The 20,925-nt window shown below is 45.3% G+C and overlaps 1 protein-coding gene across 4 annotated transcripts in view; it reads left to right on the forward strand.

The window, feature by feature from the left end:
• The window catches only part of DMXL2 (Dmx like 2), a 2,950,233-nt gene that overhangs the window by 2,386,191 nt on the left and 543,117 nt on the right, over positions 1-20,925 (forward strand). For 2 of the 4 annotated variants that reach the window (XR_011279824.1, XM_069624807.1), the window contains exons 34-35: positions 16,145-16,198; positions 18,395-18,481. Coding sequence is in view for 2 of the 4 variants with exons in the window: in XM_069624807.1 (XP_069480908.1) it covers positions 16,145-16,198; positions 18,395-18,481 (141 nt within the window). In the remaining 2 variants the exon portion in view is untranslated. The remainder of the gene's footprint in view (positions 1-16,144; positions 16,199-18,394; positions 18,482-20,925) is intronic. The other 2 variants (XR_011279825.1, XM_069624808.1) reach the window with 1 other exon arrangement.

Genomic DNA, 20,925 nt, shown 5'->3' on the forward strand with positions numbered 1-20,925 from the left:
TTCCTTTCCTGGATACGAAAGTCTATCTGCATAGCGAGATCCATAAGGGCCTGGAATGAACCCGGGCGAGCCACTCTGGCTAGTTCATCTTTGATGTCTTCATTTAGCACTCTTCGGAAAATAGTAAAGCATGCTTCTGAGGACCAATCCGCTTCTTTAGCCAATTGTTTAAAACGTGTTACATACGTAAGCATGTCCTGGGAACCTTGTTGGAAATCAAGTAGATGTTTCTGGGCGCTATAAACCTGTTCTGGGCGGTCAAACATGGTCTTAAGAGCCTGTATAAATCCGTCGTAGTCATCCAGGAGGGCATCTGCAGAGTTGACTAAAGGTGTGGCTCAGGTTAGTGCATTTCCGGAAAGGTGCAAAATTATAAAACCCACCTTAGCCCTGGGGGTAGAAAAGTAGTAGGGCTTAAAGGTAAAGTGGACTAAACAGGAGTCAAGGAATCCACGAAGGGTTTTTGCAGACCCATCGTATTTATCAACTATGCTGCCCAGTAGTACGTTTTCCTTTGTAGTGGAATCACGGGACAAAACTAATTGTTTTAATGCTGCATTCTCCGCTTTCAGATTCTGCACCTCGGTCGTTAATTCTTGCATGCGGCGCATGAGATCCTGAACGGCTGCCTCCATGTCCGTTTCGACTTCGGTCGTTTGGCGTCTCACTCTGTCACAGATTTCCCCCTTTCTCACCTGACTTCGATGCTTGCTGGAATTCTTGGAAGGAGTCTTCTTGCGTACGGATCAGGTTTTGTACAAGCCCGCGCAAGCCTCTTCTGGTTCCAGCGTGCGTTCAGCGTCCACGGGTACTTGGAATCCCTGGGATGTCCAGGAAACGAAGGAGGTGTACTCGGCGGCGGTACATGAGATCCAGGAATCAAGGCAGAATAAGGAGGAAGGAAAGGTAGAGAGGGAAATCGAGGGTCCGGGAGCCAGGAAACAAGAGATAGTTACAGCGAACTACGGAGCACACGTCTAGCCACTGCAAGCGGTAGCGTTGAGACACACGGGGCCGCGGGGGTGTGGTCTCTTTATAGAATGTGCTACGTCTGACATGGAGGCTGGTGGAGAGCGTACAACATTTGGCGGCCAGGTTGGAAGTACCAAGGAGTGCAACCCCCGTTGTGACCGGGACCAGGAAGTCCAAAAATGACGCGTTCTATGGATCATGACACAAGCAGTGTCAAGACTGCAATACCAAGATGTCGATCACCGACCCACACAGCATCTGCGTGTGGTGTCTGGCGAAAGATCACTCCATTGAGGATTGTAGATCTTGTCAGAAGATGAACTCCAAGTTGCTAAGGGAACGGTCGGCGAATTAGCCCTCGGGTGACCACCGGTGACATCCCTGGCTCGCTCCGCTACCAAGTGGTCGGGCAAGACACGGATGGTCCTACACCGAAAAAGAGGACAGGCACTGTAAGAAAGACCAGAAGAGGTTGCATTCGCGGAACCACTCTACATCCTCGTCTTCACACAAAAAGAAGAGGCACCACTGATGCAAACACAACTCTGACTCATCAGAGGAGCAGGGTAAGACTTAAACAAGTCCAGGTGGGTCGAGGGCAGAGTGGGAGGCCTTTAAGGAGCAGATGCTCCAAATGTTCGACAGCTGCTGCTGGTACAACCCTGGGCTCGACTCGGCAGGCTCCCACAGCACCACTTGTGCCCGGTTGTTTCAGCACCAAGGAAGCCAGGTCAGGCCCGACTCCCTCTTGCTCGACCATAACCATCTATAAGTCTGCCATAAGGCCTGGTTGGAGCAACACTGTCAGAATCTGCGCCCTTAGGCCTGGTTGGAGCAAGGCTTTTAAATCCTTACGTCCTCCGTCCATGTTTTCAACACAATGCAGTCAGTTTTCGAAGAAGGAAACCAGGTGCCTTTTGACTTTGGGCCATCGGGGGAAGGGACCTGTGGAGACGATTACGTGGCTGGCCAGGCAGATTTGGTCACCCCTGCAGAAGGGCTCCATGATGCTAGTGGTCTGGACACCTCTCCTGACACGGACATGCTAATGCCCAGTACCTCAGGGTGGAGGAGTGAGGGATGGATGTGTTGGGTCTGGGTGCCCCTATGAAGCCCATGTCAACGTATGACACCCAAAAGGACGGCGCCCTTCAATGTGGCCTTAGCCGATACCATTACTACCTTGTGGTTGAAGCCTTGCCCCAGTCTGACTGTTGACTCATAGCTCACTAAGAAATACAAACTGGTGAGAGGGGACCTAACGATCCTGTCCACACACACACTACTCCGGAGGGTCTAGTGGTTCAAGCCGCTACCCTGCGCTCCAGGCCATCTACATCCACTTAGAACCTTTAAACAGACGGAGAATCCAAAAAGTGGGATGACCTGGCGGAGAAAATGTTTGCTTCGGGCAGTATGTCTCTCAAGGCGGTGGACGGATCATGTGCGTTCGCCAAATATTTGCATGCTCTGTGGAGACTGGTTGAGCAGGCAGCAGAACACATTCCTGCCGGCGAAACGAGGGATGAGTTCCTGTGCCTTGTGGATGATGGCAAGGATGTGGCTTGCTAGTCACTACAATCGGAAATGGACATTGCAAACTGTGTAGGCAGGTTGATGGGATCTGCCATTGTGCTGAGAAGATAAGCCTATATGCACAGCTTAGAGTTTTTGCCAAATTGCTGGACTTGGTATTCAATGGCGAGCACCTGGCACACATCTCTTTGGCCCTAGGGCTGATGAGTCCCTGGAAAAGTTCAAGGACTCTAAGCTAGCTGCTGCTGCTAAGTATTAGGGCCTAGCTCTGCAGCAACCGCCTAAACAGACTTTCACCTTTCGTTAGGTTATAGATGGTATGTCCCATTTGGAAAGAGGGGCACGGACAGGGAAGGAGGGCCTCTAGTGTTCAGCAAACCACAGCAGCTGTGGCGACGGCCGGCAAGCGGTTTTGAATTCTTCCCACATACTTCTCCGGTTGGAGGGAGAATTTGCGAGCACTTTCCCCAGTGGAAGGAGATAACCTCTGACATTTGGGCATTGCAGCTCGTCAAATGGGGGTACTGTCTGCCATTTTTAAGCAAACTTCCAGACAGGCCACCTCCCTCTCAACAACTACTGGAACAGGAGCTCCAGGAAGAACAACTGAGAGCCTGGTTATTGAAGGGTGCCGTGGAAGAGGTGCCTCTTTAGCAGAGAGGATTGTGCTGGTATTCCCGGTATTTTCTGGTACCCAAGAAAGGAAGGGGGCTCCGTCCCATTTTGGATCTCGGGGCCTTGAAAACGTTCCAGAGGAAGCATAAGTTCAAAATGGTAACATTAAAAGAAATTCTCCAGGCTCTGCAGCATCAGGACTGGTTGGTATCACTGGATCTTCATGTGCCAATCCACCGGAGGCACAGGTTTTTCCTGAGATTCGTAATAGGGGACATGAATTACCAATTCAAGGGGTTCCCCTTTGGGCTAACCTCCACGCCCAGGGTCTTCACCAAGCTAACGACAGTGGTGGCAACACACCCAAGGAGATCTGGTGTCCACGTGTTCCTGTACCTGGATGACTAGTTGGTTCAGGGGAGGTCGTTAGAGCAAGTATCGACGCAGCTCGAGGGCCCTTGCTCACTGCTACGCAGGTTGGGCTTCTCCCTAAATTTCCAGAAGTACCATGCTACACTAACACAGAAGCTCCAGTTCATCAGAGCAGTCTGGGACAAACGGGTGGGGAAAGCCTTCCCCCTGAAGAGTATCAGGCAAATGGTTGATCTCCTATTACTACAGCCTTCTAGTGGCTTCCTTCCTCCACCTTTAGGTCTCATGGCTTCATGCATTTTTCTGGTGCCAGATGCCAGACTGTGCATGAACTCTATACGATGGCTACTGAGACATCAGTGGTTCCAGTACTTCAATGCAATGAGGGACATCCTCAAAGTGTTGAAGTCGGTGACCATCGATCGGTCTTGGTGGGCCAAGGGCCAACAGGGAAAACATGAGGACAGGTGAACCCTTTTGGCCTCTGTGGCCAAAAGCCCAGGTGGTCACTGATGCATCCTTGAAGGGTTGGGGCGCTCACTGCGGGGTTCTTCAGGTGAGCAGCTTTTGGTCACTAATGGAGAGCCGGTGGCATATCAGCAGGCCGGAGTTGCGTGCGATCAGGTTAGCCCTGATGGCCATTGCTCCCTTGCTAAAGGGGAAGCACGTCCTTGTTGCAGCGGACAATATGGTGGCCATGCACTACCTCAACAAGCAGGGGGGTGTTCTGTCTCTACCGCTTTGCACAGAGGTGATGCAACTATGGTTCTGGTTGCTGGCGTACCAGATTTAAGCCTCTGCTGGCCATCTAGCAGAAGCGAAGAGCGGGTTGGCAGACACCATGAGCAGGCAGAGCACGGTCTCACAAGAGTGGGAAGTGTGCCAGGAAGTTATCAAGGAGATCATCGCTCACTGGGGTACCCCTACAGTTGACCTGTTTGCTGCATGCTGACACAAGAAATGCAGACCGTTTTGCTCCAGCCAATTCCCAGTGAGGGGCGCGCTAGGGGGTGCATTTTTAGTAGAGTGGGTCTTCGACCTCCACTATGCCTTCCCTCTGATACCTGTCATCCCATGGGTTCTCAGGAGGTTGAGGAGATTTCAAGCCATCTTGATCTACCTGGATTGCGCTAGGGGGGCATGGTCATCAGAACTCCCCAGATCTGATCATTCGCCCCCTCTCCAGTTGCCTAGATGACCGGACATCCTATACCAGTCGGAAGGTCAGGTACTCCACCCAAACCTAGAATCCCTCAATCTACATGCGTGGTTCTTGAGAGGATGAGATATGACTGGGACCTCTTGTAAGAGGTTCTTGAGGGGCTATTGGCTGTGCACAGACCATCCACCAGATCTCTGCACTCGTGCAGATGGAAAAGATTTGAGGCATGGCGTAGGGAATGCAAGATAGACCCTATTGTTTGTCCCCGCACTACAGTGATGGAGTTCCTTCTGTCACTGGTCTCTTTGGACCTTCAGGTTGGTACAGTCAAAAAGACTACTTGGCGGCTTTGTCTGTTTTTAAGAGGTCTCCGGATCAAGGATCCGTCTTCATGATTCTGGTTATGACCCAATTCCTGAAAGGCCTTGTAAATAGGTTTCAGCCTACCCCATTTGTAGTTCAGGACTGGGACTGACACCTGTTTCTTACATTTCTAAAGGTGGCACCATTTGTGCCCATGCATTCATGGTCTGTCAGTTTACTTACTTGAAGACTGCCTTCCTGATGGCAATCACGTTGGCTAGACGTGTGAGTGAGCTGCAGTTTTCATCGTGTAGATCACCTTTCCTCAGGATCTTTAAAGAAAAAGTTTTGCTCAAGGTACGGCCTGGATTCCTGCCTAAACTGCTCTCTGAGGTTCACGTATCCCAAAGCATCGACTTGCCAGTATTTTACCCACCTCCACATACTTCCAAGGATGAGAGAGGCTGCACAGGTTGGATCCTAAGAAGGCCCTCAGCTTTTATGTGAAATTCAGGCTTCTCCAGCATGGATCTTTCACGGATTCAAATGCTTGAATATTCCCCGTCGTCTGACTGGGAATCCTCTGTGATTAAAATAATTATTAAAACATTTTTAATAGACATCCATTATTACATAGAGAATGCATGTAAATTCCCCATTTTGGCCTATGAGCCATTCCATTGTGTAGTCCCGCCACCTCACTTTGGTCCTTTATGGCCCCAACCAATGAGGTGGCAGGGCTAAAGCTCCGCCCCAGTCATCCATCTTAAGATTTTTCACTGCAGTCTAACAGACAGAGGGAATCCTCTAGCTCTTCTGAGCTTTTGAATATTTTTCTTCTTTTTGGTGTAGTTTATATTCTTGAAATATATTCTACTGCTTTGCCCTGCTTAGGGGCTAAGTATTCTGAACTTTTGGGCTCTGAAAATCTTTTTTCTTGCCCCAAAATCGTTTAGTGAATTTCTCCTCAGCATGGATGAACTTCAGGCTGCCAAGAAGCCTTCCCTGTTCAGGGACTGCACGAGGTGGAGGAAGAAACTGGTCTACATGAAGGATCCACATGACCACTGCATCTACTGCCTGTACCCTCATGACATTAATAAATGTGACATTTGCATGTCTTTTTGCACAAAAAGCCTGCAATACGGACACAGGAGACTTCTGTTGCATGTAGAAGCCAAAGGTCTGTCCTCTGTCGAGGAGTCTGCCAAAACAGCTCCTGTACTTTCTAGTAAACCATCTGAGAGACAAACTTCTAAGAGAAGGGCCTCTTCAGTGGTAAGGAGTTCCTCTCCCACTCAAAAGATTAAGAGAAAGCTGGAAACCACTTCTTCCATGCCTCCCTTGGGCTCTGGAGGCCACAAGATGCGGCATCCTGAAGAAAAAAACACCTCCAAAGGTAAGGAGGCGTTTTAAAAAAAAACGGGGGCGGGAGGGCAGTCGTCCACGGAGAAGCCGTCTACGAGCAGTAGTAAAGATAGAGGTCCATTGACGACCAAGCCGTCAACGAAACACTCATTGACGACGACACTCCAAACCTCATCATCCACGACCAAATCCTCGTCGTCGAAGTGAACAGCTACGAAACAGTCGTCGTCGACGAAGGAAGCTCTTCAAGAGGAGTTCTTGGACACAGAATTTGTTGATGAGCAACCCTTTTTCACCCCCAAGGAACACAGCCCTCCCGGGCTGCCGACTATGTAGGTAATTGCTGATCCTTATGACCCTGCGCTCATGGAATCGATGCAAAGGATCATCGATTAATTCAACAGACGTCAAGAAGAAAAGAATAGGCAATCTGTACCGAAGGAGTCCAGATCCGCCCAGAGGGACATCTCACCTCGGCATAGCATGCCAAGACACTCCCCTTCCAAGAGTAGACCACAGAAAAGAGCATGATTGCCTGAGCCTCCATGCAGATCCAGGAACAGGCCACTCAGTGCTTCACCGACAAAGGTCCCATCTCCAGCATCGTCACATAGACCACGATCTCCTGCTCGAGATCCAACTATGGTGCCATCGTCTGGGTCAGTCTCAGATTGGCAAGAGGACCCGTTCAGGGATTTCTCGGACCCGGAGGAAGGTGAGATCACCCAGGAGCCTGATGCTCCTAGCGAATGGGACGATTATATCTTTGAGAAGCCCAGAAAGAAAGACTCTCCAGGTGATTCCTCACCACCGGACGATTTAGTATTGTTTCATACTATTATTGGCAAAGCTGCAGACTTGTACACATTACAGGTTACATTGGTAGAGAAGAAGTCAGTGTTTTAAGAGCACAGGGACAAGCGTAGAAGAACGGTTACCACCATTCCTCTTCTCTACACCATGTGGGAGTGTGGGTCGAAGATAATGGCCACGCCATTATCCACACCTGCTCTGGTCTCAAGACCTGAGAAGAAATGCAAGGCACCAGATTCAGCACCGCTTTGTCTCAGGGGTCATACTAAGCCAGATTCTGTCATCACAGTAGCAGCCAGAAAGAAGTTAGCCAACCCTTCATCACCACTGTCAGCACCGCCAGACAAGGAAGGTCGTAAGTTAGAGGCCATGTGTAGAAAGGTATCGTCCTCAGCATCTCTCACTATTAGAGCGGGCAATGCGCTAGCCATGACAGGTATGTTTGACCGCAAGCTCTGGCTTTGTATTTCTAAACTGACCAACGTCTACCTGTGGATCTTCAGGAAGAAGCCAGGTTAATCATAGCAGACAGAGAGGCTACGTCAGACCACATGATCGACGCAGCAGTTGGTGTGGCTGAGTCGTGATTCAGGCAGATGGCCCACGGGACTGTACTAAGGAGACAAGTCTGAAATGTGTTGCTTTCCTCCAGGCTTGAGGTCCAAGCACAAATATTGGACATGCTCTTCAATGGGCAAGAGTTATTTCGTAAGAAGATCGATGACCACCTAAAAGGAATAAAGACGGACACGGCTCGAGCCATCAGTTCCTTAAAGGATAAAAATAAGGACCATAGGCCCTTTCGAGTCTCATCCTTGAAATACAGGGGATATAACCGTTCTTCCTATGGTGAAAAGACACAAGGAAACACATTCCAGGACAACAAATATTCCTCCAACAAGTATTCCCAGAGAGGAAGGCGCGGCTCTGCCCAAGGTAAAGCCCAGAACAAACAAATGACAGATTGGGTCTACCCCATCAACGTCACACTCCTGTGGGGGGGAAGGTAAACTAATTTCTTCAAGCTGGCAGCCGATAACATCGGACAAGTGGGTGTTACTGGTGGTCCGCGAGGGTCACACCATAGAATTCTTAGACCAACCTCCATCCCTTGTTTCCACCCCTCGCAAAGTGCATATGTTAAGGCACGTCATGTCCGAAGTTAAAAAATTACTGCAAAAAGTAGCGATAGAGCCAGTCCCTTACCATCAGAAGGGAAGAGGTTTCTACTCCCGTTTCTTTTTGATCAAGAGCGCCAGGGGACCACTCCGGTGGTGATAGTGCGCGGTACAAATGTCCTTTAACATTAACATCAAGAAGAAAAACGGCCAGTGGAGACCCATATTGGATTTGAGAGTGCTCAACAAATACATCAAACGCATCAAATTCAAGATGATATCCATGGCTAAATAGAGACAACTCCCTAGCCACTCTGGACTTCGAGGACGCATATTTCCACATTCCAATTCATCCTGCCCACAGACAGTTTCTCAGGTTTGCTGTAGGAGACCTGCATTTCCAATTCCAGGTGCTCTCGTTCGAGCTAAAGTCAGCACCAAGAGTGTTTACCGAATGTCTGGTGCCTGTAGCAGCAAAACTCAGAAGGATGGGAACGGAAGTCTTTCCATATTTGGACGACTGGTTGATAAGAGCAAGCTCCCCCAGTCACGCTCGCTTGGCAGTTTCAAAAAACTATAAACCACCTAAAAGGGTTAGGTTTTTCGATAAACAACATAAAATCCTGCCCAGTACCCAGCAAGAAAGTTCTCCTCCTGGGGGCCAAGTTCGACAACAGCATTCCCAGGGTAAGACCATCGGCAGACAGTTAACAGCAATCCTCCGCTCGACCTCATGGTTCCTAGAAAGAGGGACAACCACGGTACGCTCTTTCATATCCCTCCTGGGCATGATGTCCTCATGTATATTTCTCATACCAAATTGCATACTTCGCATGAGACCAGTTCAGGAGGCCCTGGACCACCTATGGAAGCAAGCTATAGGGTCATGGGAGGATGTAGTCCAGATACTGACTACAGTACACAAGGCACTTCTGTGGTGGAATACTCAGCGGAACCTGCTACAAGGAATGCCATTCCAGACACCAACATCCACCCTTCTCTTAAGGACAGATGCCTCCCTTTCGGGCTGGGGAGCTCACCTAGCAGACTTCAACCAAAGGGACTTGGTCAGCCCAGGAATCCCAGCTCTACATCTATGTTTTAGAGCTCAGGGTGATACAGTGGGCTCTGAAAGCCTTCCTTCCAGTAGTAGCTGGACAGGTACTGACTGTCCAAACAGACAATACAATCTCCACGCACTGCACAAACAAGGGGGCACGAAATCAGAGATCTTGTCACAAGAAGCGCAACTGCTATGTGCATGGGCCTTGCACCACAGAGTCCAAATCAAGGCGGAACATCTCCCTGGAGTGGACAATTTCCTAGCAGACAAACTGAGCAGGGAGTACACTTCATCTCACGAATGGGAGCTAGATGAAAAGGAAGTCCAGTGGATTTTCTCTGTATGGGGCCATCCACAGATCGACCTCTGTGCCACCAGGGCCAACAAAAAATGGCAAGAATTCGCCTCAAGGTACCCAGAACATCAGTCAGTAGGAGATGCTATCTCGGTTGATTGGACAGGGAAATTCCTGTATGCCTTTCACCCCATTCCACAACGAGAATTCTACGCTGAATGAAGGAACAGAGTTGCTCTATGATCTTAATAGCGCCGGACTGGACGTGGCAGATCTGGTACTCGACTCTACAGCATCTATCTCGAAGGACCCCGATCCGCCTCAAAGCGCATCAATATCTATTGACGCAACAGAACCACAAAATCCTTCACCACGACCCAGCAAGTCTCTCCCTCAAGGCGTGGTTTCTGAGCAGCGTAAGCTTATGAATCTGAATCGCCCTGCAGATTGCTGGGACATAATCAGGGCCTCAAGAGCCCCTCTACAAGTATCACCTACGTCCGGAAATGGACTCGCTTCTCCAAGTGGTGTGAGACGTCTGCAATTAAAGCACTTACTGCTTCGGTAGAGCAGGTACTACCTTACGTATTGCATTTGGCTAAGGCAGGGCTTTCACTATCCTCTATCAAGGTTCATCTGTTAGCCAGAACAGCATACACAAGGACTCCAGAAACACAGTCATTACTCTCACTTCCGGCTGTCAAGGTCTTCCTGAAGCAGTTGATGCGTACTTACCCTCCTACGCCCTCACCAGTCCCAACCTGGAGTCTAAACACCGTACTAACAGCTCTCATGGAACTCCCTTACGAGCCCATTCACTGATGTGACATGAAATTCTTATCTTGGAAAGCGGCTTTTTTGGTAGCCATCACATCGGCCAGGAGGATCAGTGAGTTGCAAGCTTTGTTTTCAGAACCTCCTTTCACTTTGTTTCATAAGGACCGCGTCATTTTGAGAACACATCCTAAATTCCTTCCTAAGGTGTTATCTGAAATGACACTCACAGAGCGTATTGTCCTACCATCTTTCTTTCAGAATCATACCTCTGAGGCAGAAACAACATTGCATTTTCTAAATGTGGCATGAGTTTTGAAATTCTACTTGCAGAGGACTAAGGAGTTCCGCTCCTCAAACAGGCTGTTCATTGCATTTTCTGGTCGCACAAAAGGACAGCATATCTCCAAACAAGGTCTGGCACGTTGGGTATCTCTATGTATCACCCACTGTTATCAAGCGAAGGACAACCCCCTCACCAAGCCGCCTTCGGAGCACTCAACCAGAGGGAGAGTGGCTTCAGTAGCGTTTCACGCAGGGGTAGCCTTGAAGGACATATGCAGAGCCGCTACCTGGAGGACTCTGCACACGTTCGCTAAGCCCTACTGCCTGGCAGAAGATGGCAACAAAGAATCTGCAGTTGGACAGGCAGTGCTCCGCCACCTCTTTGCATAAGGTAGGACCAGCCTCCTTTCCCCCCTTTCCCTGAGTATATAACTGTTGTGTTACTGTATGGTAAAGGTTTGTCAGAAACAATCCTGTTCCTCATTTTAAAAAAGTAAAGTTTTTTTTTTGTTTTGGCTATTTCAGCCTGAATCCTTGAATTCCTCCTGGGCTAAGGCAAAGAAAGGTGGGGAACTGAGGTACAGGGGAGCATAGTGATGTAATATTTATATGGCAGTCAACTTCCCGTCTTGTGGTCGACAAGTGGCATGTTGAGTCAAGCAGGATCTACAGTTGGGTCGTACTACGCTCCCGGTTGAAAGGTTGCTGCGAGGAATCTGCGGGAGGACAATCCATAAAAAGAACAATCCTTCTCTTGGTCTCCCTTGCTTCCTCACTATGGTGGTTTTCCTTTTCTCATTCCCACCCTTTGACCCTCCTCTCGTCAACTGATGAGTGTGCCGCTCCTGCTTGACACTTGTTTTCCCCTTCTCCTTTCTCCCCATCTGTTCTCTCCTCCAGCCCCCTTCAAATTCTCTCCTCTCATGGATGGTTGTGTATTGTCTTTAATAATTGCTTTGAAGAAGTTTCTATTTTATTGGCTAGAACCATCTTTTTTACAAGCATCCAAGCATCTCTAGGTATTTGTTTACACCTTTGTTGGCCAGATATATACTGATTCTGAATTCATGGGTAGTGTGCCAGGCAGCACTGTAGAGTCTTTTTCTATCTTCCTTACCGACAAGCACCATGCCACCATAGAACACTTCAGAATGATCCAGAACAAACATTAGAAGGAAAGAGGCGTAATTGCACTCTTTGTATGAGAAGGTGCTTGGGGCTTGTAAGAGGGGTCAGCAATATGAGACGTACACAAAGGTATAGTTTTCTCACAAGTTGCAATTTTATTAAATGAAAAGTGGTGAGACAAACACCTATCTTTCCCTAACCTAACAAGAAGGTCCTTGCCTAACAAACTAAGACTAAAGAAAAATAACCTAGTGTCCAAAACGTACCTGGCCCTCACACTAATTTACACAACAAAATTATGCAATGTTTGTTTGGCTGCCTTAAATTCCACAAAATAACATATCAATTAAAACTCAAAGGCTTTAAAAAGTACTCCTTTTGACTAGGGTTGGATTCTCTTCCCCAGGATCAATTCAGGAATACCTTGAGTAAAGATCAAGTTCAAGAAATTTCTGTATTATAACTAAGTTCAATTCAGCATAACATACAAAGGGCCTCATCATGAGTTGGGTGGTATCCTGGCGCTAATTGTGCGGGGATACCACCCAATGCAATTAGTGGTATCGCAACTCGGTCTGGCACAATTTGCGCCGGATCTCGTTTTTGGAGGGGCAGGGTGGCGTTAAGTCCCCATTCCCATTGGGTCCAATGGAGTTGGGGCCGCTATTGCTGCTGGTGGTAATAGCGCTGGAAATGGCCTTCAAGCCGGCGCATTCACCTCCAGCTCAGAGGTGCAGGTGAATGCCCTGGAACACGGGATTGGGCGTAGCGGTAAATGCAGCAGTAAAAGCATTACCGCTGCATTGTATCCCTCCGCCTAACTCTTGAGGAGTCTTTTCCTCAAAACACAAGTTAATAAATCAGGACAAATATTCTTTTCTCAAATGTCAAGCAATTGCTAGCACATCATAATTCTTCAAAAGAAACACTTTAGCTAGGATAGCTTAATAATAACTTTCTGAAATGCAACAGTTCATAAAGACAAAGGATGGAATTAACACTTCTTCACCACCAAACCTTTTCATCACAACCACAGAATGTTAAATCATCTTCTTTTTTCCTGGTATACTCGCCTGCCAGGACTAACTACAATTGCTCCCTTTCTTGGTGGTTTACTCGCCTGCCAAGATAAAACAACTGCTATTACAATTGTATTCTGTGGTAATGCTTGTTCTAAAAACTCTCCACATCAGGATCCTAAGTGAGGAGGTTTGAACAACTGCTTCTCTTTAGAGTCTCTTGAATCTCAACAAAGTGGGTTACATCTCTTCGCAAATTTGTATTCCATAAAAGGATCATTGCTCCCCTCCAGTATCTAGATTATTCTTTTATCGCCTTTTGGCTGTAAGCAATGCAGGTTACAGTTCTCTCCCCCTTTGTCTTTCATACACGGAGGGCTTTGCTTCAGTGGCCTTTGTTTTATACTTATGCAACCTCTTGGTGGCTGGCAAATCAGGTTACAATTGTCCCCCAATTGGTATCCCTTGTTAGGAGAGTTGTGCCCAGTTTCTTTCAGTTTATTTGTTTGGTATTCAAAATGATCACTTACACCTCGCTGTCTCTTTCGGAACCCCCCGAGTCGCCTGTTTCAGGCCAACTAACCGGTATGCCTTGGCATCTCATTCTGACTCGCTGGTGTCGCTGCGGGTCTCTTCTGGGCCTTCTACACTTCTGCCAGCTCTGGTTTCACTGCTGCGGTTCACACAGTCCTTCAGAGGAGCTCTGAGAGCTCAGTAGGATCTCCAATGCAACTTCTGTCTCGGAGCAATTCACAGCGTGTTGGGAACTCGTCTCCCACAGGCCGTAGCTTTCTTCAGAGCTGCTCCCACTACGCATTCTCTGCATAACCCACACTTCCTCTACATTCAGTGTCTCCCGCCCAGCGTCCTGCTGCCGCCACTGCTACACCATCAGCTTCTCTCTCCTCTTGCACCTGAAACCCATTTATATGTTTAAGGGTCCTGCTCAGGTGCTTTCTACCACAACAACTAGAGTGCTCCTGATACTTTATCAACTACTCTTCCTTGTACCAGTAATATAGGGTATTATGGGATTTGGAAGTCCCTAGTTGTTGTTATGTCAAAACTGTCTGTTTTTTTACAGTAGCCATTAAGGCTTTAGGAACATTAGGGGAATCCTTTAGAGTAGTCTCCTACTCCCCCAACACAATTCCCCTCCCATGTGATTCCCCCAAATAATACCACCCCGAGGGTCAGGATCAGGTAGAGGGTGCCTTTACCTGGCCACATGAGAGGAGGCCCATGTCAAGATCTTAGGGATGATCTCACTAGATTCATAATACATGGTTCATCATATACATGAAAGTGTGTATCTTATCTCCATTATCCCATTTAAGCTGGTTATCTGAATTCCAAAGGTTTCCTATTGGGATAAAAATGAAAAACAATCCTGTGTTTGCGGCTTTAGGTAGAAAACGTGCATGATCCCTTTTTAGCGTTGAAAATAATGTTATTTAGGCACCATATCGTGTTCCCAGAATGATTAAAGATTGTGATAACCAGATAAATGAATATCAGGTGAGGACAAATTGTTTTAAAGTAAGCATATCTTTTCCTGTAGATGAGTCAATAATCTCGGAAACACACCTGCTCCAGACATTTGTCATTCGTAAAGTGTTTGCATACTTGTTCATCTGCACAAGTTTCATTAACATTTTACATGAACACAAAGCTAGACCAGTATGTTTAATAGAGTAACTATGACCAGGTATAATATGTCATTACATTTTGTGCAACATTTCATTTGCATTCAGTTTTTCCAGACTAAGAATTTCTCATTGCTTTAGCCTTAGCAAGCCATATTCATTTGAATGAATGAAAACGCAATATAAATGCTTCACATAAAGTTTTGAGATTACAAGTTCTGCCAGTATTTTGCATTTGATTCAGTGTAAGGATTTGAACACTTTAGAAAATCTCAAACATTTGTTGCGCTGCACTTGCGTTTTCAGTAAATGATCAGTAACCTATCCTAGCTTTGATATAAAAAAAACTCTAAATCATCTACTAAAGTTCACATTTTCTTTCATTGCAACACTGCGTATCTCCAAATGCAATCAATTTGCAAATACTAATGCATCTTCAAATGGCTGCATATCTCACGGTGTCCTTTGAAGCTCTGCCAATGTGCATGTTATTCTAAAAAAAGATTTATGTATGTATATCAATATTGAACTACCTCTTTGTCATCAGTTTTGCTGCTGTGCTTTCATAATGAACTCCCCGGGACTACAGTGCTGTTGTCTCTATGCTGCAATTCCACAATCTTTTCTTTTATTCTGTACCGATAATGCTGTTCTTCACTAGTTTGGCTCTATGTGTCCTTCATGTTTCCTCAGGTGTTTCATAGCAATAATTAATGTATCATCAATATGCAACAAAAGTATAGAATGAACTCAGATCCAACCGTGATATGCATGTTGAACAGTGATTAATAATGAGTTTATAAAGGTAAATATGAATTTATAAAGGGTTTGTTACACCTTTGTTTAATTACTCATTAGTAAACGGTTGTTACACTTTTGTTGCATATTCATTATTCATTTATTAATGCATTGTTAGTGCACCTTGTTATAAAGTAATATTTAAATCCTCCAACAATAATATGAAATGAATGTACAGTATTTGGGAGAATTTAACAATACTTAGTGTTGATCTATTGCTGTATAATACCAGTTAAACAGAACCAAACTTGTTCTTTATTGAGTTGATAGGCTGTGCTGAAGCATTACAGTTCAGTTATGAATGCTTACACCTTCATATTTGTCAATATTGCTACATTTTGTCTTATATTCTCTATCAATTATCTTGCCCGTTGCAAACAGTGAGCTAAACAATGAAGTTTATTTTCCTTTTCCTCTTCTTCCTTAGCTGACTATTTTCTTACTACTTTGCCACTTACATGCATCACGCTTTGGCCATTATTCCTCTGCTCAATCTATCCTGTTTGTTTCACTCCTTGTCTACTTTGCTTTTCATTCCCATCACTTGCTCTTTCTTTTCTCATTGGTAAGGTCTGCTAGGGCCCTATTTTAGACTGAAATCAACTAATGCTAAGAAAAACCCAATATTACATTAAAACAGCGATTTAAGACTGCTTTTCAGGAAACATCATCCGACTTTCATGGCTCATTTTTACCCTTCACAAGAAATGCATAACATTTGGAATTTGATCTTTAGAATTATTGTTGATTGGGCATGTGTTGTCTTTTCATCATTTACTTTGAGTAGCCTTTAATATATAGTTTGGAATGGTTCATTCTTTTTTCATATTTGTTTCTTTGTGCATGTGTTTTCGTTTGTGCCTGTGGTGTTGTGTAGTCCTTAGAAGATCGTGTGGAGCAAAACTGCCTAGCAGAAGAACCACAAAACCAGGTAGTATCCATTTCCCAAATGTTTCCCTCTAGCACATTTTTAAAAGTTCAGTGGAACCAGCATGTACCATAAACTATTAAAAGGTGTTATGCATTACATTGCATTGATAATTCTGTGAAAACATTGGCATAAGAGGTAACATGACCCTTTGAATAGAGGTCAGAACACTTAGCCTGGCTAGTTCATGTTAAAAATATGTTAATTATGTTCTATGGCGTCAGTCTTATTTGATTGAGGTGGTGGGTAACGTTGCTTGAACTCATCTGAAATCTTAGTCTGTATGCACAGTGCCACTCATTCAAACATTAGGAATTCACTATACTTCACTGAAAATATAAATCTAATTCTGTAGAAGGCTCAGAGAATTCAAATTATGCATGTTCTAATATGCCTTGACGCTTTTACAGTGAAACAGGGGTGTCTGTTATAAGGGGACACTCCTCACATTAGTATGCTTAATGGCTTCCAACACCAGTGGCAAGCAGCACCTCCTTTTTAATTTGAGGTTTTTAGTTGCCCTACACATGCTGCGCTAACTCTTTTAATGTGTTGGGGCAACATTTCTTTTTAATTTGCTTTTATTAACATTTTAAAGATTAAACATACAAAAAGAAAAAACACATACCCCCACCAAACAGACTCCATCCTCCTCCATGCCCACCCCTAGGTAACATTAGAGGTGTTAAACCAGTTACATTCCCAGAACTATACATCTTCAAAGCCAATGCTATCTCATAACGTAGAAATAGCCCCCTTTGAAATCAACCCATCCCAAACTTAAATGCAGCGAGATATAACACTGCTAAGTTTGACATTCAGATGTCTGTCCCCTCTTCCTATCCATAATACTCCCTCCAGAGGCTTCCGCATCACTGCCTTGGCTTATCCATTTTTACCCAGCTTGCCGTGGGCCGCCCTCAGCCGTCCGTCAATGTGTGATGATTATATGCCTCCCAGGGCCTGCCTCGACAGCCAGGCCAGATCATTCCACTTGGCTCCCTAATCTGATGAAGAGCCATGCTCCCGCTGTGTTCCTGCTGCTGCAAATGGGCCGCTCTCCAAGTGTCTCGTAGTCAAATGTGAAGTCAACTGGACCACATTCTAAGTCACCTTTTCTTACTAACCCACACTACAAAACAGTGAATGTAGAGAACCAATGTATGTGGTTGATTATCAAGCCTGTTAGACTGAATTGATCACAGTTTTTTAGGCAAAGCAAAAGGTCTTTGTTAACAGCTTTGTGAGCTATATTTTAAACCACAATGTTCAAATAAATGTAAATTGTATTGCATAAATTCTGGGTGTTCTCATATGTACAGACTAACCAACAGAGATCTGTGATAAACGTGTGCTGGGTCCATAACCGGCCAGTGTGATACAGGTGGAGTAGCCTAAGTCCTTCCTTTTTCTTTCTATCTAAGAGCAGAAATCTTTGACCCTAGAGCAGCTTTGCTACATGTGCAGCAAAGTTCCATTTGCATTACCACATTCCCGCCACTGATCTGTATCAAGTAGCCCAAGTATGGGCATTTTATTAGGGGTCCAGACCCCATCAACATGTTTTGATGCATATTAATAACAAAAAGGGGGTTCAAACTTGCCTGATAAATTGATTTCAAGTACCGCTTAGTAATCATTACTAAGATGTGTGCCGTTGTATATATAAATGACTTTTTCCCCTTTTATGTAGTCTGTAAAACTAGGTTTAAGTCTTCATTGAAGAGGGGTGTTTTCTCCCTCTAATAAACGTGATGTTCACTTGACTAATGAACATCATTTATTATTTTAGTGCATTAGAGCAAAAATAACAGACATCACATAATAATCGATATACACTTAAATTGTTAAAAAAGCAACTATGTTTCGACAGGCAAAACATCAAGGAGTATATATAACATTTGCAGTCTAAATTTGTTTGAAGTAATAAACACATTTTGAGAAGTACAGGTGCAATTCTGTGATTACATTGCCCTGTACCTGTATAGCAGTTTATGATCACATTACTATGGTTTCCTCATATCAAAACTTGTTGTTCAAGCCATCAAACCAGATCATTGAGATTCATTGCTTGCTGAGACCACTGAACTTTTCATTGCATGCCTGACGCCTTTTATACAGTTTGTTACAACAAACATTTTTCTTTTTTTGTGGAGGAACAAACTTTATATGAATTTTACTTTTGTGAATATTTTCTAGGTCGAAGCCGATCTTGGTTATCCTGGAGGAAAAGCCAAAGTTATTCACAGGGAAACTGACATGATAATGGCATTTACTGTTAATAAGGTGAGTCGTGTTTGTTTGTTTACCTTCCTTTTATATTTTGTGAAGAGTGTCACAGTTTTAAATCCCTCTCAAACTTGAGTCCCACCAAAATGGTGTTTATTTCACCATCTTCAGCCATGTTATGTATAAGCACCCATCATGCACACCTACCTCTAGGGAACAGATGTATAGGACCCAGATTACATCTGCCTAGATTACATACAAGTACCGTCCACCCTGTGTTCCACACGGTCCGACAAATCTGCAGCTTAGCCCTGTATGACTCCTTTGTATGAGTGGAAATCTGTGCAAAGGTATCAACCCACCATTTAGATACAATTGTTCTAGTTATATTCCCAACCGGTCTAGACCTGTGCTCCCATTGTCCACTCCATGTTAAAAAATGCCTTAATAATTTCCCTTGATGTGCAAACGCACTCACATACAAACTCAGAGGCACACCTGTATATATGCAAGCAGAGGCACTCATTTCCACACGCGGTTATCCAGTCATGACCCATCACTTGGTTATTTGCATGTTCGTGAGGCTGCACATTCTCCCAGTGTGGTGGGCTGTGCCTAAATTGAACTCTTGTCATTCAACCTGGCTAACAGCCCGGCTCTTTCATCAACTGCATATGAATGAGCAATCCACTTAACACCAAAAAAAGGAATGTTTAAGATAAACCTTTATTTCAGCAATCCAAATGTTGAGGCAATCTGATAGAACACACTGTACACCAGTGGTATTCAAACTTTTTCATACCGAGCCCCACTCCACCCCATAAGTAAAAATATAGTTACTGGGACAGCTGCCTAAGTGTTGTCCCTGCATTGGGGGCCCAAAGGATGTCCCAGGGGGAAAGGGGCGGGGCAGGCACTTTTAAAAAAAAAAAGGACTAAGGTGACTGCTTTTAATAGAAAATATAAGCAGTAGAAAATCTGCTTATATTTTATATTAAAATCAGTCATCTTACTTTTTAAGAGTCTGGGACCACACCTGAACGTCCTTCGGGCCCCCCTAGGAGGGCCAGTCTTCCAGTTTGATGACCACTGCTTTACACATTTATTGCCATAAGATTCTTATTTCCACTTCACAAGCAAATCTAGGCCATTGAAGAGCACCGGAAGCCAATGATGCCATATGAGAGCTCACTGAACAATGTATGCAATTTCTTTACACATTGCTAGACGAATAGCCTCAAATTAATAATTTTAGTTGAAAAATTGAATCATATGCCAGTGCTGATGTTCAGCAATATCTTTGCTCTCTCATTCTGAATCCTCCTCAACACCTGCGAAAATAGGAGAAAGAGAGGGAACCATTCAAGCAACCCCCTTGGCCTAGGGACAGCCACAGTGTCAAATATAAGTACAGAGGTTCTGTCTTGTCTTTAAATCTCTTCATGATCTTGCTCCCCCATATCTCGCTTCTCTCATCTCATTCTACACTCCCTCCCGTTCCCTTCGATCTGGGGATCTCTTCCTTCTCTTTGTTCCCCCGTCCCCATGTGCCGCCTCTCGTTTTCGCTCCTTTCAGCTCCTTGCCCCACTCCACTGGAATTCCCTTCCTCTCTCTATCCGTTCCATCCCCACCTATTCCTCCTTTCGTGTCTCCTTAAAATCTCCTCTTCTCCACTCCCCTCCCTGATTCTCTGATCCTCCTCTACCGTCCCCTCTCCCCCTTCTTTTTATCCTCCTCTTCTTGCCTTTCGCCCCCTGTTTCATTTCCTTAAGTCCCCTCTCCTCCTCTCTCGCCTTCAGCTTATTCCACTTCCTGTTCCCCACTTCCTTCCCCTCTCCACCTCTCTTCCCGCATTTATCTTCACTGGCAAATGTTTCTAGTTGCTGTATTACTGGTTTGACTCATTTTGTAATTGCTTCTACTGTTATTGTATTCTTGTTATTATGTAAAGCGCTTTGGCGTAAAGCGCTATATAAACACAATAAACATAAACTATAAACATGGAGGTAACTGAAGCAAAGGCATTGTGGCTAACATATCCAGCAAATGAAGATGCAAATGGGCAAAAGTAACTTAAAATTGCTTGGTTATTGAGCCCATAATCCACCAAGGATGGAGACACCTGTTCGGATGGCAAGCCTGTAGATCCATTCGACCTTCTAAAGGGACAGTACATTGGCCATTGCCAACCAAACCAGCTGGTAATTGAAGACCCCCTGAAGGTGGATCTTGTTCTTCCTTGTCTGTTGCAATCAGAACTCTCCAGCATTCATGATGTGTTAGAAAGCTTATTTTGCCATGAAGATCTTGGTGAAATCCTTCCAATCCAAAAGTCTTACTGCTTGATCTCAAGATGGCAGTGGATGTCAAAGAAGTCAGTGTTCTGGTGAGAGCGATTGGGCAGGCGAGCGAGCAGTCCTGACGGTGCCTGCAGTAACCAACGTGCTAACGGCAGCAGAGAAGGAGTATGTCCTGTGGCACAACAATCCCATGACCTACG

Source organism: Ambystoma mexicanum, chromosome 11, assembly GCF_040938575.1.
Source record: "Ambystoma mexicanum isolate Mex_15411 chromosome 11, UKY_AmexF1_1, whole genome shotgun sequence".
NCBI classification, from domain to species: Eukaryota; Metazoa; Chordata; class Amphibia; order Caudata; family Ambystomatidae; genus Ambystoma; species Ambystoma mexicanum.